Source organism: Pinus tabuliformis, chromosome 5_2, assembly GCF_031772625.1.
Source record: "Pinus tabuliformis cultivar Carrire ecotype Pingquan chromosome 5_2, CPIR1, whole genome shotgun sequence".
Classification (NCBI taxonomy): domain Eukaryota; kingdom Viridiplantae; phylum Streptophyta; class Pinopsida; order Pinales; family Pinaceae; genus Pinus; species Pinus tabuliformis.
Genome location: NC_142306.1, coordinates 438,067,045 through 438,093,239, shown reverse-complemented (window position 1 = coordinate 438,093,239; position 26,195 = coordinate 438,067,045). Strand labels below are relative to the sequence as shown.

At 38.4% G+C, this 26,195-nt stretch overlaps 2 protein-coding genes across 5 annotated transcripts in view; one reads left to right on the top strand and one right to left on the bottom strand.

Moving 5' to 3' along the window:
- Positions 1–431: 431 nt before the first annotated feature.
- LOC149159545 (uncharacterized) overlaps positions 432–26,195 on the bottom strand; it is a 126,974-nt gene continuing 101,210 nt past the window's right edge. For all 4 annotated transcript variants that reach the window (XM_089436504.1, XM_089436505.1, XM_089436506.1 and 1 more), the window contains 5 exons: positions 2,234–2,398; positions 1,938–2,103; positions 1,453–1,778; positions 1,193–1,282; positions 432–1,081 (listed from right to left, as the gene is read on the bottom strand). In XM_089436504.1, coding sequence (XP_089292630.1) covers positions 1,014–1,081; positions 1,193–1,282; positions 1,453–1,778; positions 1,938–2,103; positions 2,234–2,398 — 815 coding nt within the window. In that variant the 3' untranslated portion in view covers positions 432–1,013. The remainder of the gene's footprint in view (positions 1,082–1,192; positions 1,283–1,452; positions 1,779–1,937; positions 2,104–2,233; positions 2,399–26,195) is intronic.
- Positions 10,100–13,341, top strand: LOC149159546 (uncharacterized). Its single transcript, XM_089436502.1, has 2 exons — positions 10,100–12,276; positions 12,387–13,341. The coding sequence occupies exons 1-2, from the start codon at positions 10,353–10,355 to the stop codon at positions 12,980–12,982; spliced, it is 2,520 nt and encodes an 839-aa protein (XP_089292628.1). The 5' UTR covers positions 10,100–10,352; the 3' UTR covers positions 12,983–13,341.

The following is a 26,195-nucleotide window of genomic DNA, read 5'->3' as shown; positions in this document are numbered from 1 at the left end:
TGAACATAAATTGAATTTTTTTTTCTAATGTAGCTATTTCAATATAGATGCAGCTATTTTATATGATTTTCTTTGTAAATGCCCCTTAAATAACCATAACTAAAATATCATTCACAACTGTGAAAAGCATAATTAAATCGATACTGGAATTAATAAATTTTATGCCGATATTTAAATATAATTTTCTCAATAAATGACCCTTATATAGATAAAACTACAATAACAAATACACTAAGTGCCCAAAAAAAATATAAATCAATAGCGCAATTTAATTAAATTTATTTGATGCAGTGATTTTAATATAATTTTCTCAAGAAATGGCCCTTGTATAGCTATAACTAAAATAACAATTGCAAAACTGCCAAAAGAATAGACAATAACAAATGCACAACTGCCAAAAGAACAGTCGAATCAATTGAGCAACAAAAATAAGCTCGACAATGCTCTCTTGCCACAAGTAGCAGCTTTAATTAAGTTGTATTCACCTCCAAATGAAACAGTGAAGTTAAAGTTCCAACGAATGCTATAATAAATAAAAACAAACAAAAATAAATATATCCTTCCAAACAGGTTTGGAATTTGATAGTTAATTTGATAGCAATAGAGCAGTAATTTGCTCATAATATACAGCAAGGGAAAGATTTCAGGCCTTTCATGAGATGGGGGATAAAAAGTTGGAAATGCTAAACTTATGTTAACTTAAGTTTTAACTTATTTGATATTCAGATTCAGGGAACAAGGTCTATATTCAAATTAAACAAGAATGGGTTTGTCAAAATTGTCAGCTGAGCCCTTTAAACACAGCTAACATAAGCGGATATTGTATAAATTCCCTGAAAATGGAGGGGCCGCAATTGTATATACAAATCCTAGCTCATTTCTGCCTAGCAGAGTAGCATTTCTGCCTGAACACTGAATCGTGGAGTTGGATCAGAAAAAACACATTTTATTTGAACAATTCCGTGCGTACTGCAATGAGATATGTGTTTCCTGACTTGATTATGAAATATTCATTATCCATCATTTTCTTCATTGGACTGATAACAAGGTTCAATAATTGATTCCAACATTTTCTCCTCATCTGTAATGACATATAAAATCAGATTCCATTAGAAAGTTTGGCAATCATGAATGTGCTAAGAGTTTAGCTAATTCAAACTTCTGGAAAAAAAATTAAAGGACAACATTTTACCTATATCATCCTTATCAGGGGACCTAAAGTAAACTTCTGTCTCTGGTGTCAAAAACGGTGAACCAGAATAACTTCCAAGGGAACCAAGATCTGTATTGAATTAGAATATTCATAGTCCATAAGACTGGTCAGAAACAGGCACATAACAAAGTATTGCATAGTTTCTCAATAAGAGTTAGGGATAGAGCAGAACTGTTTCTTTTGAATCCTAAATGAACTCAGTTGAAAAAATATTTCATCAAGATAAAACATAATGATACCTTCATGTGTTAAATCTGCAGTAAGGTCTGAAAGACTGAAATTTCGAGGCAACTGAGAGAGGGATTTCAGTGAATCCCTGACACCCCCACTTTCCCCATCTGGACCCATGTCTAATGTGCCAATTCCACTTGGACCAGGATTGTCACCAGAGGGAAAGTTACCATCCAGGGGCATGCCAATACCACATATATCTGCTGAATTGATGGCAAAAGGACCACTTGACATCACTGAGGTCGGGCTCAATGACATATCATTCATAGTTGATATGACCTGGGAAGGTGAATGCACAACAGGCTGCATATCCATTGGAATATCTGTCAGGTTCCTGTATCAACACTGATTGTTGTAAGTAGTAGTTCCAAATGGTCCTTTTCCTCTGAAATCGCCAGCTTCTAAGATTATGTCACATACATTGGCATTACAAAGTCACAATTTATGTGCCTCAAACAGCAGTAAGTAAATCTAAGTAGTGAGCTTTTCTTACTCTGTTACAGGGCTCCCCTGAAAAGCTGGGAAATTCTCCTGAAAAGAACCTCCATTTACAACAGGAATGCTAGATGGTCCACAAGACATAGGAACCATATGTGGATGTCCAGTTGCTATAAGTGGTGGATGTGGCAATACAGGGTAGCCTATTGGAGGATGGTGGGCTGCAACAGTAATCAACATTGCATTGGATCAGTACAAACCATCTTTAAAATTGTTAAGAAAAAATAGAAACAATCAAAACACAAGGTGAATGTGAAATATAAGAATTTTTCCCAGGGGTTGGATTTGTACCATTATGTATGGGAGCCAAAGGAAACTTTGGAGGCATCTGCATATTCATGAATTGATACTGCTGCTCTAGCAGATGATTGAACATGATGATCTGATTCTTTAATTTAAGCCTTGCATAATAAGCTTTAAAAAAATCATGGTTCTGTTCTTCTAATTTTTGCCACACTGCATCATCAATACACATTGACAAGATAAGTCATTTGATTGACAAATATGAAGATACAAATATAATCAAATATAAGTATTAGTTTGCCAGAAGCCTCGTGGAGACTAACTGTCCTGCTGACCAATGTTGAAAAAATCAGAATCAGCAAAAAAACAGCGAGGATCCAGAAAACATCATTTTGGAAAAATTGGCAGAAAAATCAGAAAAAATCAGCAAACATAAATAAAACATAATAGTTAAAAAAATTAATTTAATTTTAAACATAAAAAGCAACAACATCAGATAAACAATTTGGCACATAAATATGTTGAAAGCACAGATACATATAATCAAAAATGATCCATCATAGTCGATACCGAAACCTTAAGTCTGATAGTTGTCCAATCAAGGACTCAAAAATAGAGAACCAATAGAAAATGACAACATATATAAATGTATCTCATCATAATTAGGTAGCTGTACAATGACAACAAAAACAAAACTAGCAGCTAGCTAATGTCCTCTCCCCCTTTTACAAGAAAAGATGATGGGTTGTGTTAATTTTAGGTATGTTCTATGCTAGAGCAATTTATTTAATTTTCACAGTATCTTTTCCAGATTAGCAATCACATCAGCATTAAAGTAAACTGCAGATAGAACATAAATATAAATTGCAGAAGACAAGCCAAGACAAGAGGACACAAGATGTGGCGCCAGCCAGGGACAAACCCCAATGTAGGGAAACCCTTGATCAATTCTTCCTTTATGTTCTTCAAAGTTCAGCAGAGAAAGAGAGAGAGATAGTACATTTACAACAGAAGTCAACACTTTGACTTATCTAGATCTGAGCATAGATCATCTCCTATAACGATGAGATCAGTTGAAGACATTCTGCTTCAACTGATTCTCCAAGGTGACTCCTTCACCTATCATCGTGCTGCATCTGGTCCTCTAGCTACACCACTGCATGCTGCACCATGCTACACTAATCGTGATTATCATCATGCTGCCCATGTCCATGATCTTATCCATCATAATGCTGCCCAAACTAATGTGCATCATCATCATGCTGCTGCCTCTGCTCCATGTATCATTATACTGCCCATGCACATGATCTCATAGTGCTGCCCATCATGCTGCTGCCTCTGCCTTCTCATTGCTTCATCATGCTCCATGTGTTAACAGTTTTCCGTTACAGCGTTTACAAGTCTCTATTACAGTGTATAGGGTTTCTCCATGAACCAGTGTATCATGTTGTTACCATGACAGCGTATGAACAGCGTGTGTGATTCTTCAAGGTGCGTATAGACCCTTTATCATGTATGACAGTTTATATGTTTCAACCTGCGTATATATATCCATGAATACTGTGCAATTCTGTCAACCACATACATTTGCTGTGTATGACAGCATATATGTTTCCACCTGCGTGTATATATATCCAAGAATACTGTGCGTAAATATATTCATGAAGTTGCTGCGTATGATAGTTTATATGGCTGCGTTCCATACATCATGAAGCGTATATATATGACTGTGTCTATATGACTGCGTTCCATACAGCGTATGATGACTGTGTTCCATACAGCATATGATGACTGCGTTCCATACATCATTGCGTCCCATGACTGTCTATATGACTGCATTCCATACAGCGTGTATCCATTGCCATAGCTGCGTTATTCATAACAGCATATATATGCATTGTCATAGCTGCGTTAATTCATAACAGCGTATATATGCATTGCCATGATTGCGTTATTCATAACAGCATGTATCCATTGATAGAATCTCCATGTATTAACTGCGTAAGGCCTCCTTGCTGTGCTAGGGTTTCATCATGTATCAGATTTCCTGTATAGAGATGAACAACAAATCATTTTCCAGCGGATAGATGTCTTCTTGACCTGACGTAGGATTAGGGCATCATTTTCAGCTAGGCTATCCTTCTAGGCCAGCGTATTCTTAGTGATTCTCCTTCTCCAAAAACCCAAGACGTGGAGAGGAGATCACCTTAAGAGTGTGTCTAAATGACATCAAATCCTCTTATATTTATACTAAAACGTATAGGTTGAATAGACATGACGTTTGGGCTTTTTGAGCCTACATAAGAGCTGGTCGGCTTGATAATAATTACATAATCAAAATAAATTCATATCTCCATAAATACTTATCGGAATAGGATGATCTTTAGATCAATCCTACACCTCTCGACGAGAGGGATCCAATAAATATATCAGCTGCCATAAATAAGCTGACCCACATGGAGTTTGGCCCTAGTTGCCAATTTAACATTTGCCAAGCCTGCCCCTAATAGCAGAAAACCCTAGCACTGCAACAAGTGTCTGATGGTGACTAGTGGGTGTAAAACTAGGCTCATTAGTCTCTCTAAAAGATGGTGTTGATATTGCCACATCCTCCTCTCGCTCTTCCTCCTCCTCCCCCTTCTCATCCTCCTATTGTTCTACTTGTCCCTCCTCTAACCATCCAAGTGCCTCCTCCATGATAGGTTGCTCAAACTCCACCCTCCACTTAGACAATACATCAATATTATGTAAGGAAATGGCATCCATATCCGGTGTTATGTCGATTTGCCCCTTCCATAGTTGAAGGTTGTAATGCACATACACCAAGTCATTGAGACATGAGAACTTCAACCTGTAAGAAGGTCATAAAAAATATAATGAGTCTTGAGGGTCATAGTGTCATAAATTACAATAAATGTAATTTCTCTATTCAAGTTTGAAGTTCTAACTTGTTGTGTTTCTTTGAGTGTATTTTTTCAAATACACTCCAATTATGCTCACATCTCAAAGCGCTATAGGTTTGACTAAGGATTTTGATGGCAAATTTCTGTAAATTTGGTGCCCTTGCACCATAGTTTCGCGACCAAACATCTACAACAAATAAGAAAGAAAGTGAACTAAATTACATTTCATTAAAATGAAAAATAGAAAAGAAAGAAAACATAATCAAACTATCAAATTAAACATAAGTGAATTTAAAAAATTCTTAAGTTCTAAATTTTAACGACTAACATGGCATCAAAGTGGTCCTTCCACTAATAGCATCATCAAAGCCAAATAGTCTAGTACCCTCCCGATACCATTATATCTCGCAATTGATTGTGTTGCAAACTTCGGCATCAGTTACCATCCTATAAAGACAAGTATGCAGCCCTACCATCACCTCACCATCAAAATCGAAGTTGAAATTGTAAAAAAATGTGGGGTTGAGGAAAAGTATTGCTACATGAATGAGTTGATAGAGCATCCCCTTCCATCGACGATCAATCAAATCCTACAACATTTGTCTATTAAAGCCAAGGGTACCCTTGCCTACACAATAAGATCTAATAGTTTATTTGGCCCTATCAATGGCCTCATACAGATAGCCCATCGCAGGCTTGTCACCATCAACCAATCTTAGAACCTTTAATAAAGAGTTCAATAACCCAGAACACCTCTTCCACTCCTTCCCAAAAGTGGTCAGTGTATCCCAATTTAGCAATGGATCTACCATCATCTCTCTTACTATATGTACATGCACCCCACTTATGACAAACAAAAATTTGTTTACTGACATTGAAGCAAAGACTAAAGAGGAACGAATTTGGTTGCAAGGCATGTGAATACAAGACATCACAACTCCTTGTTTCTAGTGCATTTCCACGCGAGGCTAAGAATGAAAGCATGGTTATATATGAACTTGGGGATGCTCCTAACCTGATCAATCACCCCCTTGATGAAGGAAAATTTGGTCATATCCTCAAACATCAAATCAATACAATGCGCAGCACATGGAGTCCAAAATATTGAATGGTGCCTATCAATAAGCATACTACCAACAACCACATAATTAGTTGCATTATCAGTTATGATTTGCACTACATTGGGCAAATCGATCTCCTAACAAAACCCATCCAACAACTCACATAGCAACGTTGCATCGTTTACATGTGCAAATGCATCCATTGATTTAATAAACATAGTACTCATGAGACAATGTACCAAGAAATTTAGAAGGGTCCTACTCTTCCTATCTATCCAACCATCGGACATGACTGTGCATCCAGTGATCTCCCATGACTGCTTCAACTCTGCCAATCTAGAGTTTATGACCTTCATTTTACTTGAAGAATTGGCCCCTACAACTCATCATATGTACCGCTTTTATACCCTTGACCAAATATATCAATGGCATCAAACATCAACTCCCAAAATGGATTGTTTTATGTAATATTTAGAGGTAAGCCACTCTAGAAAAGACACCTTCCCATAACCATGTTTGCTTCTTGCTTCTCGCTTTTTTTAATCATTGATTTGATGCAAGGTTGTGCTCCAACTTTGGTTTGTGGAACAAAAAAAGGTGAGGACCTCTCGATACGTGTAGTCGTGGAGCCCCTCCCACTACCCTCAGTGGTAGATAGCCCTGAAGCTCTAGCTACTTGTTCGGCCTTATTTGTAGCTGCCTCTTACTTTCTTTATTTCATTTGCATTAATTGCATCATGTGAAACTCTCATAATCTCTGTGCTAGTCTATTCCTTACAAATTCCAGCTCATATGCCAGGGATTTTAGCTAGATAGAATTTCAACCTGAAAACCCCTCTTGTCATATATTGGTAGTTGAGAAACCAACGGGCTAGCAAATTAGAGTAGATTTCTCTTACTTGATAATTACTTGTGAGTATTTGTTGGCTTCTTATTTCTTTTATTATGTTCTCTTCATCAAACAATTACCAAAACATAAAAACATGAAAACCACAAGAGACAACGAACACAAAGATGTAGGCTCCAAGCCAGGGCAAAACCCCACAAGGGGGCAAACCCAACCAACTTCTCTTCTTATAGAATCAGATCAAAGTGAGAAATCAAAGACCCAAAAACCAAGACCAAGACTTCCCACAAGACCCAAATCAACCTTCCTTCAATCCTTCCTCAAACAAGTCAAACCCAATAAAGTCAAAGCTAGTCAATGCTCTTCAAAACTGAACAAACTCTGAAATTCCGGACTTGCACAATTCTAAAATTTTAAGCCCTTTGGTAACTCAGAATTTTTTGCACGTCTGACATAATTAGGGAAGAATAGTGTGAATTTCTCTCTCCTTTGACTTTTGTTGGTCTTCTTGCTCTTTTTGCATAGAAATTGATGTGAGTGTTGTGTGTCCGAATGAGGTCAAATTGCATTGTATTTATAGTTGTCCAGGAGGTCGAATTTGTCCTTTCCAGGGCCAATTTGGTATTGTGGTGACAAAATGACTCTTTTGACTCAAAATATTTTTTTCCTTTTTCTTACAAATAGTCCAAATGGGACTTTGACACATGACAAATTTTCTTTTTGAATCAATAAATCCTAGAAGCATGAAGAACATGCTTTTGACTAGAAAATAATGATAATAATAATTTCTTTTTCTTCTTTTGTTTTTACATGAAATATATAATGACACAAGTACAATGATAATTATGAAGACCGAACCAAATTACAATTCCAACACTAGCCACATAAATTGCAATGTTATTTTTGTTAAGAAATCTAGGGCAGCTAGATTCGGTGAGATTTCTCTTAAACTTGATAATTGCTTGTGATGTTATTTACTTCAATTTGTAGTGTTTACAATTAGCTTCTTCTTCTCTTGATTATTATGGTGTTCTTATCATCAAACAACTATCAAAACATGAAGATCAATAGTACAAATGGACACAAGATATAGGCTGCTAGCCAAGGCCAAAACCTCTCCTAGATAAGAAAACCCACAAGAAATTCTTCTCTTCTTATAGAATCTTCAAATGATGAATTCGAAAACTTCATAGACCCAAGACTGAGACCCCTCCAATGCCAAGTCAACCTTCCCTTTTGATGAGCTTCTCTTTCACAAAGTCAACCCAAGTCAAACACTTTTTCTTTGGCACAACTTGGACCCCTGCAACAAATTTTTGGTCTCTTCTACAGGTCTACAATTTTTGTCCCTTCTGCAATAGCTACAATTTCACACGTGTGGGTGATCTAGGTCAAAAATAAGGTTTCTTCCTTGCTTGCTTTAGCTTGCTTCTCTTCTTTTTGATTTGATCTTTTATCTTTCAAACTTCGGCCCTTCTAGTAGACTCCAATTGCGATTTTGCTGCAATAATAGATGCCCTAATTCTTTGCAAGTGTGACGGGATAGACACAATTCAAATTGACAATTTCGGTTCTCCTTCCTTGAGTTCTTCTCTCCTTCGCTTGTCCTTCTTTTATTTCCTTCTTGTCCTTGTGATCGAAATTGCTTGGATAACCTCTCTCAAATGAGGTCGAATGCTTCTTATATATAGGCTATCTAGAAGTGTGAATTGCCCTTAATGAGGTCAACTTCATCTTTGTAGGCTGACTTGTTGTTTGCTAGGCCCACTTGGTCTTGGAGGGACACTTTGACATAACTTTGACTCAAATAAATTCTTTGACTTGTTACAAGATGCCCAATGGGGTCTATACATGACAATGACTCTTTTTGACTTCTTGACTCTGTGACAAGACCCTAGAAGCACACAATGGGTACTTGACCTAAAAAAGAATTGACCTAGAGCATGATGTTAGAAAATCAGAAAGGCAAAAAGACTTTCTTATACTTGATAATTACTTGTGATGTTCTTGACTTCTTATTAGGTTTCTTTATATCTTCTTTCTTTTAGTTCATCAAGCAATTACCAAAGCAAAAGCACATAAAACAAAGGACACCATATATAGGCTCACAGCTAGGACAAAACGCCTCTCTAGGGGAAAACCCAATGAGTAATTCTTCCTTCAATAGTTTTCTAGAGATATTCCCAGACTCTAGACCTTGACACAAAATTTCCTCCACACCAAGTCAGCCTTCTTCTTCTCTTGCAAATGATCCTACTTGACCTGGCAGCAGCAGCAACAATAGCAGCTCTTTCTTCAACCCAGCAACTTCGACCTTGCTATGGAGACTTCGAGCTTCACTGAAAAACTCTAATCTTCACATAGAAACTTCGATTTTGGCCCAATACAACTTCTTGAGGTAGCAGCACCTAGCATCAACAACTTTGACCTATACTTTGATCTAGAAGCAACAACATACAGCAATTGGCTACCGCATCAACAAGAGAACTTCGATCTTCTAAACCAGGGCACGAGAGAGAGAGAGAGATAGAAGCACCAAAATTTGATTTTCCCCTTTTCCTTCTCCTAGACCAAACTCGCACTTCCTTTTCCTCCTTCCTCTATTTCGCACTTTTTCCAACTTCAAGAGGTATTGAACTAGCTTGTTTAGTGAGTGCTTCAAATGGAATTCGAACTGCTTCATTTATAGTCCTTTGGTGAGGTCAAATCATAGTTTTAAAAACCGTTCCGGTCCAACCGGTTACCGGCCTAACCGGCCGGTTGGGAGGCTCACCGGTCAGAACCGGTGAAAAAACCCGGTTAGAAGCCCCATTTGCCCGGAAAATTGACCTAACCGGTAAAAACCGGCCGGTTTAGGTCAAAACCGGCCGGTTTATTGCTAACCGGCCGGTTCCGTCCTAAACCGGCCGGTTTATGGACAGGCCGCCGGTCAAGCAAAAAAGCGCACGGTTTTTTGGAACTGAGGGCGGTTTAGGGGTTTTGGGGGTGAGGGAAAGGGATTTTCCCTCCAAAAACACCCTCACACTTGCTATAAGACACCCCTCTCACTCTCATTTGTCTCACACAACTGATTTGGAGTGTTTGTGAGTGTTTGTGAGCTTGGAGAGTGTGGAGTTTTTGCTGAAGTAGTCATCTTGGAGTTGGAGTTGGAGCTATTTTGGAGATAGTGTGTAGCTGTCAGTGGAGTTGCCATCATCAAGAGGAGGCTAAGGGAGCTACTTTGCATTTCCAGGTAAGGATTTGCACTTGATAATTCCTCATTTGGGTCTGATGTCCATGAATTATTTTTTTTGTGCTATAAACTTCTCACTTCAATGATCTATCATCTATGCTAAGCCTATGAACTCTCTAGCTCTATGCTATCAAATTTTGTAGCTTGCATGTGCATTTTTTTTCCTACATTTATCATTGGTTTTCCATGTTCCTTAGCTGCAATTTTTTTTTTAAATGGCAGATTTATTTGCAAATTGTTATTATTTCAAGCAAACATGGCTCCAAAAGGAAAGGACAGTGCATGGGCTCATTGTGATGTAGTTGAGGGAAAAATGATATGCAAATTATGCCATAAATCTATTGGAGGTGGGGGTATTCTTAGGTTGAAACAACACTTGGCTGGGGTAAGAGGCCAAGTAAAGCCATGTGATGCACCAAATGCACTGTTAGGTCCTATTAGGGCAGAATACATTGCCAAGCTTGAAAAATTTTATGAGGATAAGGCTAGGGAGAAGGCCATCCAAGATGAAATTGCAAGGAAGAGGGAATTATTAGAAGCCATGAAAGAGAGTGGGTATGATGATTATGAGATTCAAGACTCCACTTCTATCCCTTCCACCAATGACCCCTTTCACTATGTTCATCCTTCTGTTGGAGTTGGCCAACCATCAAAAGGACCAAAGAGACCAAACATCCAAATTTATTTCTCATCTTCTGCCACCATTGCTTCTTCTAAATCTAATCCCACTTCCTCCCAGCCAAGTTCTCAACCCACTTTGGATCAGCATTGGAAAAAACAATGCAAAGAAACTTCTCACCAATACATTGCTAGATGGTGGTATGATTCAGATATCCCATTTAATGCTGCTCGCTCACCTTATTACCAAGCTATGTGGGACTCTGTTATAGCTGCAGGAAAGGGCTTCAAAGGCCCTAGTATGCATGACTTGAGGGGAGCTCTTTTGCAAAAAGAGATATCTTCCATTGATGAGTATTTGACTGAGTTTAGAGAGTCATGGGTCAAAACAGGTTGTTCCATTATGTCAGATGGATGGACCGATGGAAAGAACCGCACTATCATTAATTTCCTTGTTTCTTGCCCTCAAGGAACCATGTTTTTGAAATCAGTTGATGCATCTGATAGGGTAAAGGATGCAAGCCTTCTATTTGAGCTTTTGGATAACATTATTCAGGAAGTTGGGGAGCAGCATGTTGTGGAGGTCATCACTGATAATGCCTCAAACTATGTTCTTGCTGGAAAGATGCTTGAGGCCAAATATAATACCATATTTTGGACTCCATGTGCTGCACATTGCATAGACCTCATGCTTGAGGATATAGGCAAGGTGGAGTGGGTAAAAAACACTGTAGAGCATGCCAAGTGCATTACAAAATACATTTACAACCACTCATGGGTATTGAGCCTAATGAGGAAACACACTGGAGGCAAAGAGCTTGTTAGGCCTGCAATTACGAGATTTGCAACTCACTTCCTCACGTTGCAATGTCTCAATGGTCAACATAGAAACTTGCAGAAAATGTTTTCCTCTGATGAATGGTCTGAATCTCGGTGGGCTCGTAGACCAGATGGAAAAGACACCAAAAAGAAAGTGTTAGACACTTATTTTTGGAAAAGGTCTGTAGAGCTTGTGAAAATTACCGAGCCCCTTGTTAAGGTGCGAAGGTTGGTGGATGGGGAAAGATTGGCCATGGGCTACATTTATGAAGCTATGGATCAGGCAAAGGAGCAGATACGGGCAGCTTACAATGACAGGTTAGCTAAATATGGCCGTATATGGGAGATCATTGATAACAGATGGAACAATCAACTCCATCGTCCTATACATGCAGCCGGGTATTTTTTGAACCCAAGGTATCACTATAAAAATCGGCTAGGAGATCAGCATGATGGGGAGGTCAGAGCTGGATTGATTGATTGCTTGGAGCGCATGGTCCCTAACCATGTAGACCAGTTGGATATACATAGACAGCTTACTATTTTCAATCAAGCAAGTGGTACTTTTGGCAAAAACTTGGCAAAGATGGCAAGAGATGTGGACCAACCAGGTAAGCAATTCCAATTTCCATTTTGTTTTTCATTTCAAGTTAAAATTGTTTACGTTCTTTACAATTCAAATTATAAACTAAGTTACTAATTATTGTCTTTTTCTTTGCAGCACATTGGTGGGAGTCATTTGGTGGCCAGTGTCCTCAATTGCAAAGGTTTGCAATTAGAGTCCTCAGTCAAACTTGTAGTGCTTCAGGTTGTGAGCGCAATTGGTCTGTTTTTGAGCGCATACACACGAAGAAGAGAAACCGTTTGGAACAAAAACGGTTAAATGATCTTGTTTTTGTGCAATACAACCTTCGACTGAGGAGGAACCAAATGATGAGCAAATCACCTGATCTAGATCCCATTGTGTTGGACGATATTGATCCAACATCAGAATGGGTGGAGGAGACTGAAGATCCTGTGTTTGAGGCTGATTTTGATATCGACATGGCTTTAGCGGAGGATGAGGCAGATTATGTGGCGGCATCAGAACCAGGATCAGTAGCGGCATCAAGGAAAGGCAAGGAACCAATGGAAGGCACTAGTCGTGCAGGTCGACAAACTCGTGCTTCCACTAGGTCCACTTCTATTGTCATTGGTGGCATTGATACTGATGTTGCAGATGAGGCAGAGGCATCCTCAGACTCTGAACCAGATGATGTCTATGTAGCTCCTGATGATGATCCTGTGTCTAGTAGTGGTGATGATCTTGATGATTGATCATGTGTACACTGTAGACTTGTAGTAGGCCAATGGCCTCATAGCTTGCAGCATTGTTTTTGGACTTTATAGGCCATTTAGAGCCTCATTTCTTATGTATTTTGCTATTTTGTCGATGATATGTATTGCACTCGGTGCCATTTTGATATATTCACCTTTGCATGGTATATAAATGAGCAAACTTTGCATATTTTGTCTCTATTGGCTTGGAATCATGGTTTTACATCTTAAAAATAGTTTTGTTTCATTAAAAATTAATTATTTAATGTATTTTTTAAAAACCGGTTCGTTTAGACCAAACCAGTCCCGGTTAGACCGGTTCCGGTCGGTAAACCGGTTAGCTAGGTGGACCGGTTCGGTCACCGGTTCCGGTTTTAAAAACACTGGGTCAAATAGCCTTCTTTGAGGCTGACTTGATCATCTTAAGGCCGACTTGGTGTGGAGGCAACATAATTCATATTTGACTCAATACATAACCTTTTTACATGATTCAAAAGCCCAAGAAGGGTCTCTTTAAAAGTACAATGACTCCATTGACTCAAAATAAATCCCAGAAGTCCTCAATGGTGACTTTGACCTAAAACATGATGACCCAAGCATAAAACACATGCTTTAATAAGTCATAATAATAATAATTTTTTTCTTTATTATTTTGACAAGTGCATTACATGATGACTCAAATATATTAGTGAAGACTGAACCTAGTTACATTTTCCAACACTCCCTCTTAACTAGCGAGGTATTCATCATATACAAGTACAAGGAAGATCTCAACTATATGAACCATGAAGAACTTTAGGCATCGTAATGCCATGGACTAGATTCCTGACCAGGGAAATCTATCCATTGGTCTCTCAACAATTTAGGCACCGCAATGCCATGGACTAGATTCCTGACTAGGGAAATCTATCCAAGTGGGACTAAGATGGACTCAAGCTTTCAGCCTCTCTAGGTACCATCAGGCTTACTTACTAACCATCAACCCAGGGATCCAAGCATGCATCCAAAAACAAAGCTCTATAACCAACACCACCTTTTCCAACTTCGGGACCTAGACATCAACACAAAGTGTCAGCCAGATGTCCTCCCAAGCAATGCTTCACTCACAAAGCCTCAACACTCCTTGATCTAGCAGATCAAGGACAACCAATCTCTCCCAATCAAACTGATTGGTAACCAGCATGATATCAAAACCTTCAAGAGATTCGCCTATACAAACACAACCCCAGTCAATAATATACTCTCACATGTACATAATCAAATACAAACCTCTGCGATCTTTGAGACAATAGATGTTGTGTCTCATCACAATAGGACTATTAACTAAATTTTTGACAGAAGATTCCTTAATCATATTTTCCTTTCCTACTTCACATGCAGCAACATATCTTCAAAATTCATTCTCCAATCAAAACTATGCTCTCCCTCTTAACTAGGGAGATTCCCTTTATCCAGGTTCCCTCTTAATCTCAGGGAGATCTACTTCTTTACTTCGACATCGGAGAATCTTTTGTGGCTTCCAACCATTTCATCAAAGTTATCATGGCATCACTATCATGCTTATCAACGAACATCTTCACCCTATTGAAGATTGTGTACCTACACATCTTAGATAGCAAGTACAACCAAAACTATAGAAGCATGAAGTTAGCCATATCAGAATTACGGAAGCATTTCAACCTTATATATATTAGATACCCAAACTTAATTACAAACAAGAGACACATACTCTTCAAACATGTTGCTAGGGACTTTGTCATAAACCCTATGCTACTTCATAACAACTTTTATTACATCTAGGGTTTCAATGTTTCTTCAAAGGTATGACATACCCTATTATAACATATAGAAAACCCTAGAAATAATTCAAACAAATATAGATCTACAAAGCATCTAACAACTTTCAGAATTCATATGTTAGACTTCCTACTAGGGTTTCATACAAATCCTAGATTTAATAAATGAGAATTAATCAATCAAAAACCAATCACAAATTAACCATCAACATGACCAACTTCCACTAGGGTTAGTTGCAAACCCTAGATTTTCAATTAAACATCAATCACAACTAAAATCCAAATTTCAACAATCTTACACAAATCTCAAATTATCACATTGTCATCATACATCAGAGATTTTACTTCTATTAAGGTTTAACTCCAAAACCCTAGAATGCACAAATACTATCATCCTAGAGAAACAAACTTCGACTAGGGCTTAGTTCCAAACCTTAGGATTCATGACCACCGACAAACAGGTCAACTCATACATCTAGGGCATCATCATCGTGCATAGGCATTTCATATCATGTGTTAGTCAAACCCAACTTCACAAACATCAATAAGAGTTAGACATATAACAAACTAGGGTTTGATCAAACACACACATCCTAAGGAAATAATTTCTGAGAGATTACAAGGGTCTTGCTTATATATTCCACTAAACCCTAATGAGTTAGGGTTTCAATATAAGAACATAGCAAACCCAAAATTACCAATACTTCAAAGGTTTGGGATTTTAGACTTTATCATTCAACTCTAACAAGTTAGGTTTTCCTGATCATACCAAAATCCCAAACATGACATCATCAACTAAAACTTCAAATAGCATTTCTCAATAACCGTAAGAATTTTTGGGTTTCAGACATTAACATTAGCATACCCTTAGGTTAGGGTTTTCTAGAGAACCTGCCTAGGGTTCTATAAAATCAACTAAGAATATGAGTGGGGTAGATTTATCAAAAGATGAATCACCCAAAATAAGAATCATTATGATTCAATATAGCTAGACATAACAATATTAGTAATAGATTGTCAAATGAATAAACATTTATTATAAAGAAACCAATGTTTTGTAGTTTAAGGCATACCTTTGTTTCTTGACAAATCTTGTCTTGGGTGGCTCTCTTCCATACTCCTTGAGGATATAGCAGATGTTTTCCTAATCAAGACAATAGAGGGAGAATGGTGATTAGTATTTAACATAATCAAAACTTGAGTACATGAAACCAGAAACTGAAAGGAAATGAGATACTTATTTTTGGGAGATGTTGGGGGCTCCCTCCAAAGCTTTGAGGGATACCTATAAACTTATAAAAACAAAAGAGAATGTATTTTTCAAAAACATGTTAAAACCTATAAATTTTAAAACATCAAAAATATAGGATATCTAAGACTACAAGCAAAGGACTCAGTGGTGTAAGTCCCTTATGTCAGATACTTCGGGTTTGGCTTTCGTTGGATCTTCTTCTTCAGCAATGTTAACATGTTCTCTATCTCTCTTCTTATTCTTTAGATTGTCGGGGCAGTCACTCCTATAGTGACCCTTCTTATGACGTTGATAGCATTCTACCTTGGACATATCTACTTTCTTCTTTGGTCCTTTTGATTTCTTTCCTTTGTGTTGAGCAGTGTAGGCATTTGAAACTCCTTCAAGATTGGCAACTAGTGAGATCCTTAATTCTTCTTGACTGCAGGCAGTCCATAGTTCTTCAAAAGTGGGAGCTTCCTTCCAACTATTAAGTCCTGCAGCAAATGCACCCCAAGTAGGTGGCAATCCTAATAGAGCAGTGATCATGAGTTCTTTGTCTGGAACAATTTCATCAATGGCCAAAAGATCATCTTTGATTCTTGTTATCTTCACAAAGAAGGAGGCCATTGTATCTTCTTTAGTCATCTTTGTGGTCCTTAGTTCATTCTTCAAGCTTGCTACTTGACCAATGTTCTTAATAGTGAATAACTTTGACAAGGCTTCATACATTTCCTGAGCATGATTGATGTTGGCTATAAATGGGACAAGGTTGTCCTTTATTCCTTCTACCATTAGAGTCATGGCCACCAATTCTAATTCTCTGAACTTTACTTTGTCAGCATCACTGGAGTCATCTGTAGGCTTCTTTACTTTTCCTTTGACCAAGTCTAGTACCTTGTTCTTTTCAAGGATGAGGTCAATCCTCTTCTTCCAAGACTTGTAGTTTGAGGCTCCTTCAAGTTTGTTCTCTCCCTTGATTGTGTTAGACATTGTCATGAATACTCATTTTGAATGGTTCCTTGATCAAGTGCTTGAGACTGCCTTTTTCTTCTTTCTTCAACAAAGCTCTGATACCATGTTAGAAAATCAGAAAGGCAGAAAGATTTTCTTATACTTGATAATTACTTATGATGTTCTTGACTTCTTATTAGGTTTCTTTATATCTTCCTTCTTTTAGTTCATCAAGCAATTACCAAAGCAAAAGCACATAAAACAATGGACACCATATATAGGCTCACAGCCAGGGAAAAACCCCTCTCTAGGTGTAAACCCAGTCAGTAATTCTTCCTTCAATAGTTTTCCGAAGATATTCCCAGACTCTAGACCTTGACACAAATTTTCTTCCACACCAAGTCAGCCTTCTTCTTCTCTTGCAGATGATCCTACTTGACCTTGCAACAGCAGCAGTAGTAGCAACACTTTCTTCAACCTAACATCTTCGACCTTGCTATGTAGACTTCGATCTTCACATAGAAACTTCGATTTTGGCCCAATATAACTTCCTGAGGTAGCAACACCCATCATCAACAACTTCGACCTATACTTTGATCTGGCAGAAACAACATATGGCAACTTGCTATCGCATCAACAAGAGAACTTTGATCTTCTAAACCAGGGCACAAGAGAGAGATAGAAGCACCAAAATTTCAATTTTCCTCTTTTCCTTCTCCTAGACCAAACTCGCACTTCCTTTTCCTCCTTCCTCTATTTCGCACTTTTTCCTACTTCAGGAGATATTGAACTAGCTTGTTTAGTGAGTGCTTCAAATGGAATTTGAACTACTTCATTTATAGCTATGTTGCCAGGAAACGTGGGTGCGGGGACGGGGGCGAGGGCGGGGACGGGGACGGGGACGACATTTTTGGAAACAGGGTGCGTGGGTTCGTCGGATAATATAATAATATTAAATTTTAATAATTAAATTTTATAAATTATAAATTTATAATTAATAATATATATGAAATTTGAATTTGTATATTTTTTCAACTTTAAACAAGAAAAATTTAATGATAATCATTTAAACATGCACATCATTGAACATTCAACATTGACATTGAAATTTCAAAATTTATCACCAAAAAACTGTTCTTTTGAATCTTTTCCGTGTAACCATGACATTGTGACAGCTATGTGAGAGAGCTCAAGGCTACTACTAAAACTGAAAATTCAAAATACATACTAGGATAAATGCTAGACTCAACTATTTTGGTGAAACTTGGGACAGATTTTGTCACACACAGGCTTTAAAATAACTATGCAGCTTAGGTTCATTTGCAAGGATGCCTATCAATGAATCAGGTTGTGGTCGTACAGACCCTTCCTCCTACACAGCCAAGGAGTGTTAGCATTTCTGCCTCCTGCTCTAATTTCAAGACAGCTTCTCTCCTTATTGAAATTGCTCATTCTGGCTGGAGCTTGAGCTTGTAACTTTGCTTTGAATGTTTAGTCTCTCCCATATAAAAACACAATTTTTTCATAGGAGATTCTTCTCAACCTGATAGTGGTCTAGAATTTTCTTGATGTCTAATCATCCACCTACCCCATGCATGGTGTGCTCTGTGGTAAAGCAATCCCAAAAACAGTGGCAGCCTTACCCTTCCACAAAACACGCTTATTAGTCTTTGTTTCCCAATAAAATGCACAGCAGCCATCTGATGGCTTGAGGGATAGTTTGTCTTTGAGTGCGAAGCTCTGCCTGAATATTAATTATCTAAACATAAAACATCTTCGCAGTTTTTAGAGATTACTTGGTGTACAAGTCTGTAGAGACCATATATGATTTAGGCATATTTTCCTAGTTTTAATCTTAACATGATGTTATCAGAATGCTGTGAGAAATTGGCAGATTTTGATACTTAATTTAGCCATTGTCCAAAATAGCCCTTCGCCATTTAACAGCATCAGTTGATTACAACTTATGTCTGGTCTCAATCCTACTTTCTTTTTGACCGAAAATGTCTGAACCTGTATGTGTGCATTTACAGTTTATAATTTGATGGTTATTTGGATCGAGAATGAATGTTTCATTCCAAATTGATTTACAAGAATCCTTAAAAAACAAGACTTGTAAAAAACTTAAAAAACCGGGTGCGGGTACCCGTGCAACACAAGTTTTGATGGTAAGGACCATGGAAGAATGTTTCATTCCAAATTGATTTACAAGAATTGATTTAGGGTTTTTTAGGTTTTGTTATAAGTTTTACCTTTGTTATAAGTTATTTTTTAAATTTCAATAAAAAGAAATTATTTGAAAATTAAATTTTTAATATAGTTTTTTTATGAAGAACCCAAATAACTCGAAGAACCCAAAGAACCCAACCCGAAGAACCTGAAGAACCCAAGAACCCAAGCACCCGAAGAACCCAAGCACCCAAGAACCCGTTAAAGGAAAAGAACCCAATTTTTTTTTTTGAAGAACCCGGTTCTTCATGGAAGAACCCGGTTCTTCTGGGTTCGTCTGGGAAGAACCCGTACCCGAATCCGGTACTTGGGTGCGGGAACCCGGGACGGGTTCGAGAACCCCACCCCTGGGTGCGGGTACCCATGCAACACAGATTTATAGTCCTTTGGTGAGGTCGAATAGCCTTCTTTGAGGCCAACTTGGTGTGGAGGCAACATAATTCATATTTGACTCAATACCTAACCTTTTTACATGATTCAAAAGCCCAAGAAGGGTCTCTTTAAAAGTACAATGATTATATTGACTCAGCATAAATCCTAGAAGTCCTCAATGGGTCTTTGACCTAAAACATGATGACCCAAGCATGAAACCCGTGCTTTAATAAGTCATAATAATAATTATTAATAATAATTCTTTTCTTTATTCTTTTGACAAGTACATTACATGATGACTCAAATATATTAATGAAGACCGGACCTAGTTACATTTTCCAACACATGAAACCCATGCTATAAAATAATAATAATAAATTTTCTTTCTCTTTTACAACAAATACATAAAATCAAGAATACATGGCATATTATGAAGACCGAGCCTAGTTACAAATTTCAAAACTCTGTCTTAACTAGGGAGGTATTCATAATACATATAAGGTACATTGACATTCTCATACTGAAAAATTTATCACCAGAAGAGTCAGATTGGTAAGCCATCTCATAAGCTATCCTTTTAGCTTATATCAACGCATCTCATCATATCAACCAGCATTGCCATATAACAAGACCTTGACTAATAGCTCTATCTCTCCACAATATTAGAGCACAATGTTGGGGAGACAATGATTTATAGACACCTTCATCTTTGTCTCTCAAGGCACATACCCCATCTAGATGTTCACAAGGTATGTCCTTTTAGGACCATTCCACTCTTGGATTTACAAATCCTCAAGTAATTTCCTCTTCGACTACTCTTGCATATTGGATGCCCTACCACATCCTCTAAGAGTATTGGTATCGATCTGAGATTCTTACCCAATCCTCCATTCTTTCTTCATGATGTGAAGACAAGAATGATGTGTCTATCTCTCCCTCTCAACTAGGGAGGATCTACTCATTCCTTTACATGAAAGGAATATACCCAAGCTCCCTCTTAACTAGGGACTTGTTTCCAACAACAGCTATCTATTTCTTCGTGGAGATCATGGTACTATCAGCTGCTTGTAGGGCTCTTCTTTCTGCATCATTACGTCGTGAACAAACTTCAACTTCTACATCATGGAGCCATCTTTTTTTATAACTTCTTCGTAGGGCTTCAGCCATCTTCTACATCACTTCCCTTCAACAAAGCATAATGTTGAACCAATTAATGCTAGTCATATCATCCTTCTTTTCATCAGAAAGTGATCTTCTTTGTCAACATCGGGCTATCCTTTCTATTGCTACCTTCTTCCAAGTCATGTTCTTCTCAGAATCATTCATCCAAATTTATGTGTACTAGTTGTAGGTGAATTTCTACAACCTTCTACTGGTAGCTTTGTTCCAATCCAAACAAATGCTTTCAAAAATCAAAAAAAGAACATCAAAAAATAGAATTACTCTTCATGATGGCCCTTCGTCATAACATCTACTTCTACAACATCAACATCCTCTTCTATACGAATCCATCTCCAAAGCTTCCATTTACTGAGGTTTTCCTTCTTCAACATACTTATCAGGGTCTTCATAATTTTCTCATGGAGCTGTTATAGCCAATCCTTTTAACATTAGATGTTGATTATCCATACTATCTATGTAGTTGTAGACACATCTTCACACATTGCTTTATACATAGCTACTCTTGTATAGGAACAATTGTTGTCAATTATATCTTTTGTGAGATCATATGATGTTGATCTTATCATGTCATTATGTAGTATGCCAAACTTATACCGTCATATACTTTTCATATGGGAGAGTTATTTCTTCTTTAATCATGCTCATGAGATAGAGCATTCTTATCATTTTGTCTACAACTAAGTGATGACATGACTTTATCTATCTATTAAAAATTATCAAATACATGCATACATTTTCATTCATGTGGTCATCTAGGCTTTCTTCAACAGCTTCATTTTCTTTGCTTGAAGATAAAAATGCTTCAACTAAATTGTAATGTTGCACTTTTCTGTCACCATACCTTCATCCTTCTAAATTGTGGATCCTATATTAGGTGGAATGTAGACTATCTATGTAACACTTGCTTCTTCTAAGTATCGGTGAACCTTTCCAACAAAGATTCTAATGGGGGATCTTGATGATCCCTTTTCTACAAATGCTTCTCTCTAATGATGATGAAATGTGATGCTCTCTTATCTTCCTAGCTTGCTAGATTACTTGCTTTAACCATGCAAACTGCTACTTCTTCTATACTTCTATTAATGGTGCCATCTGAATTATTACTACAATGCATCCTATCATAACTATAATGCCTCCTACCATGACTATTGTCTTGAAAATAAACTCAATGTATGAGAGACCTTTAATAGTAGAGGTCTTCCACTTCTTCCTTCTTTGTTTTCTTCTCTTCTGATTCTTCTACTTTTTCAGTCACATGGACTTCCCTTCTTTCTTTCCTTTTCTTGTTACCCTTCTTGAGTTTAGTACAATACCTCTTGAAATGCCCATATTGATTACATTCATAACACTAAAGCTTAGACATGTCAATCTTCTTTTGAAATTTCTTTCGTGGCTCAAATTTTCCAAATTTTCTTTTCTTCCTTGTCATAACAGCAAATGCTTGTGTTTGCTCATTTGATCCAACATCATTCTTTGCTTTTAATTTGGATTCTTCAATCTTACATAATGCCCATAGTGTTAGTTTTTGGTAGCATCAGATGTGCTCTAGCCATGAAAATTGGTGGAGAGGCTAAGGCACATGAGTTCTAAAGAACCCAAAAACCGTTTGGTGAAATTCCACCTGAATTGTATTTTATTAAAATAATTAATATTTTTAATGGGGTTCCTAAGTCTAAACTTAGGAAAATTAAAGTATTAATGGGTATTAATCAAAATATGGGTGAAAATGTTCTAAAAAGCGGATCAAGTCAAGTTTTTAATCTTAACCATTGATTAGAGACGTAATCTCGATTGTTGAAGTCTCAACGAGAAAAGTATAAGGAGGAGGCATGGGGTTCATTTAGAGAAACACACGGAGAGAATGAATTGATCTAGAGTTCGAAATTTCTAGGGCTAGGAAGCTGAGAAGTTCAAACTAACTGATCATTCTACATCAGAGGGGCAAGGATAGTTCGGGAATACTGGACAGAGAGGCAGAGAGCCACTTGTGGAGGCAGCGAAGCACCTAGAGGGACTGATGTTGGGCCAGTTTGGGCCCACACATGCTTGATGCTGAACTAGGGAGAGCCAACACAGAGGAGAAGTTGCCTTCACGTAGAAATCTGGAACTATCGTGGAGCTGTCGGAACAGTCGGGAGAGGTTGACGTAGAAGCTCTAGGAGGCAGAAGAGACAACGCAGGGCTGACGCAGAGCCTTTGAGGCTGACACAAGGCCTACACAAGGCCAGCGCAGAGATAGTCGAGGTTTGCCAGTTATGCTGCCGAATCAACGGAAAACTGTCGGGTGAAGTGAGGTAATCTCACTCAGTTTTCTGCCATTATATTTTTCTCTATAACTGGATTGTCGGGAGGGCATCCAACATTGTATTCAAAACTACTACTTAATAATATAAAACCCTTAGAGTTGTTGCACTGGTTTTCCCGCATTGGGTTTTTCCGAGGACTATTTTGTCCAAAAATAACGGTGTCCTATGTATCTTGTTCTTTGCTTAGTTTCTTGTTTCATGTAATCAAATTAAATTGCTATAGGTTGCAGAAGTAATTTACTTCAGTATTTTTCAGAAAATAACTTGATAATGTATATTAAAATCAAGTAGGAGAAGTAAATTCAGTTTTGCTGTAGTAGGGGTTCCTTGAGTATAGGAATTTTCACATGGTATCGGAGCATTGATTTTGAAACAGAAAGGGCAGATCCAGCGCTGAACAGAGAGGCCAATAGTTACATTTGGCAGAAATTCGAATCCCCTTGAAGGGATTGAGTAGTGCTTGCCGGGAAAGCAGAGATTCCGAGAAAATCTTTGTCGTCGACAGAGGTACGATTTCCGATTCGTGAGCTTGCAGAGGCAGAGGGAGTGACGCAGAGCCTTAGCGCAGTGCTTGAAGGACACAGTTCCTATCGAGGCAGAAATCCGTTCTAAAAGAGCAAAGACACATAGAAGAGGAATTTTCTCCTCATAAGACTTTTCTCACCAAGAGTTTGAATTTTTCACTTGTCGCGCAGCAAACCAATGTTGTGCAGTGACTAGAGGAGTCAATTCGATAGTTTGGGTGAGATGGCATCACATGGGCTTAGAGATCAGGACAAGTTGGAAGGAGCTTCCAACTATGTCATATGGAAGACCAGAATCTTCGTTGTTCTGGAGGAGTATGATCTCGAAGCTTACGTCAAGAGTGTTGTGGTTGTTCCCATGGGCAATGATCATAAGAAGAAGTACAAGGCAGATCAGGGAAAGGCAAAGAGTTTCATACTCGATGGAGTTCGAGATCATGTGGTCTCACACTTGCAGGGCAAAGATACAGCCCGAGAAATGTGGGATCCTTTGTCTTCACTGTATGAAGGTTCTTTTGAGCAGCGGAAGATGTACTTAGAACAAAAGTTGCAACGGGCATTGATGCAAAAGGGAGAAGGGGTTAACTCCTATCTTCAGCATCTTCAGGACACCAAAGACTAGCTTGTTGCAGTGGGGTCTACTCAGTCTACCGCGATGGTAAGGACGGCCCTGAATGGAGTCTCGGATGAATGGCAAGTCTTCGTCCAAAGTATATTGGGCAAGGAAAGACTACCTTCATGGGTAAAGATGTGGCCAGGCCTTCAGCAAGAAGAATTAAGGAGGGATCTAGTTAAGGTCAACCTCAATGGCAGCAGTGGGAGTGGCACGAAGATGAAGGAGGAGGAGGAGAACGCAGCTCTAGCATCAAAGGGACAGCAGAAGCAGAAGCGGAGGAGGGACATTTCGAAGGAGAAATGTTTCATATGTGGCAAGATTTGCCACTTTGCATCTCAGTGTCCTTTGAAGCAAAAGGATAAGGATGAGAAACATGATCCTAAGGTTGCTCCAGCAAAAATTGACAAAGATCAATTTGCCATGAGTGCCCATGCATCTCCAGGAGGGAAATGGGGTGATATACAACTATAGTCGGGAGGACTACATGTGGGCAGGATCCCTGAGGAACCCATCTCTTGGATCAATTCCTTGCTACGAGAGCTCGAGATTCAGCAGTATCGAGATGGACTTAGTGTTAGATGATGCAGTGGCAGTGTCATGGGCAGCGGTATAGTAGCAGCAATAGCACAGTGTTGATGGTAGCAACACTGCGGAAAGGAGATGCTTCAGAGACAGAGCAACATGCAGTTGGACATAGTTGCTAGAGCACATTCCTCGCTAAGAGGGAGTCTTAGTTTTTGGTAGCATCGGATGTGCTCTAGCCATGAAAATTGGTCGAGAGGCTAAGGCACATGATTTCTAAAGAACCCAAAAACAGTTTGGCAAAATTCTACCTGGATTATATTTTATTAAAATAATTAATATTTTTAATGGGGTTCTTAAGTCTAAACTTAGGAAATTAAAGTATTAATGGGTATTAATCAAAATATGGATGAGAATGTTCTAGAAAGTGGAGCGAGTCAAGTTTTTAATCTTAGCCGTTGATTAGAGACTCAATCTCGGCCATTTAAGTCTCAACGAGAAAAGTATAAGAAAGAGGCTTGGGGTTCATTTATAGAAACACACGGAGAGAACAAAATGATCTAGAGTTCGAAATTTCTGGGGCTAGGACACTGAGAAGTTCAAACTAAGTGATCATTCTGCAACAGAGGGGCAGGGATAGTTCGGGAATACTAGGCAGAGAGGTGGAGAGCCACTTGTGGAGGCAGCACAGCACCTAGAGGGACTGACATTGGGCCAGTCTAGGCCCACGCAGGCTTGGCACTGAACCAAGGAGAGCCAACGTAGAGGAGAAGTTGTCTTCACACAGAAACCCGGAACTGCCAGGGAGTTGCCAGAACAACCGGGAGAGGTTGACGCAGAAGCTCCAGGAGGCAAAAGAGACGGCACAGGGCTGACGCAGAGCCTTTGAGGCTGACGCAGGGCCAGTGCAGAGATAGCTGGGATTTGCCAGTTTTGCTGCCAGATCAACCAGAAACTGTCGAGTGAAGTGAGGTAATCTCACTCAGTTTTCCGCCATTATATTTTTCCCTGTAACTGAATTTTCAAGAGGGCATCCAACATTGTATTCAAAACTACTGCTTAATAATATAAAACCCTCAGAGCTGCTGCACCGGTTTTCCCGCATTGGGTTTTTCCGAGGACTATTTTGTCCAAAAATAATGGTGTCCTATGTATCTTGTTCTTTGCTCAGTTTCTTGTTTCATGTAATCAAATTAAATTGGTGTAGGTTGCAGAAGTAATTTACTTCAGTATTTTCCAAAAAATAACTTGATAATGTATATTAAAATCAAGTAGGAGAAGTAAATTCAGTTTTGTTGCAGTAGGGGTTCCTTGAGTATAGGAATTTTCACACATAGATCACTGAATGGTGTGTGAAAATTCGAGAATCCCACCCGAATCTACTATTGCAGCAACTGATTAAACTTCTCCTATTTGTTAGTTACTTAAACAAATTATTTATTGCTTCCTACAATAAATATCGAAGCTAATACAACTGCAAC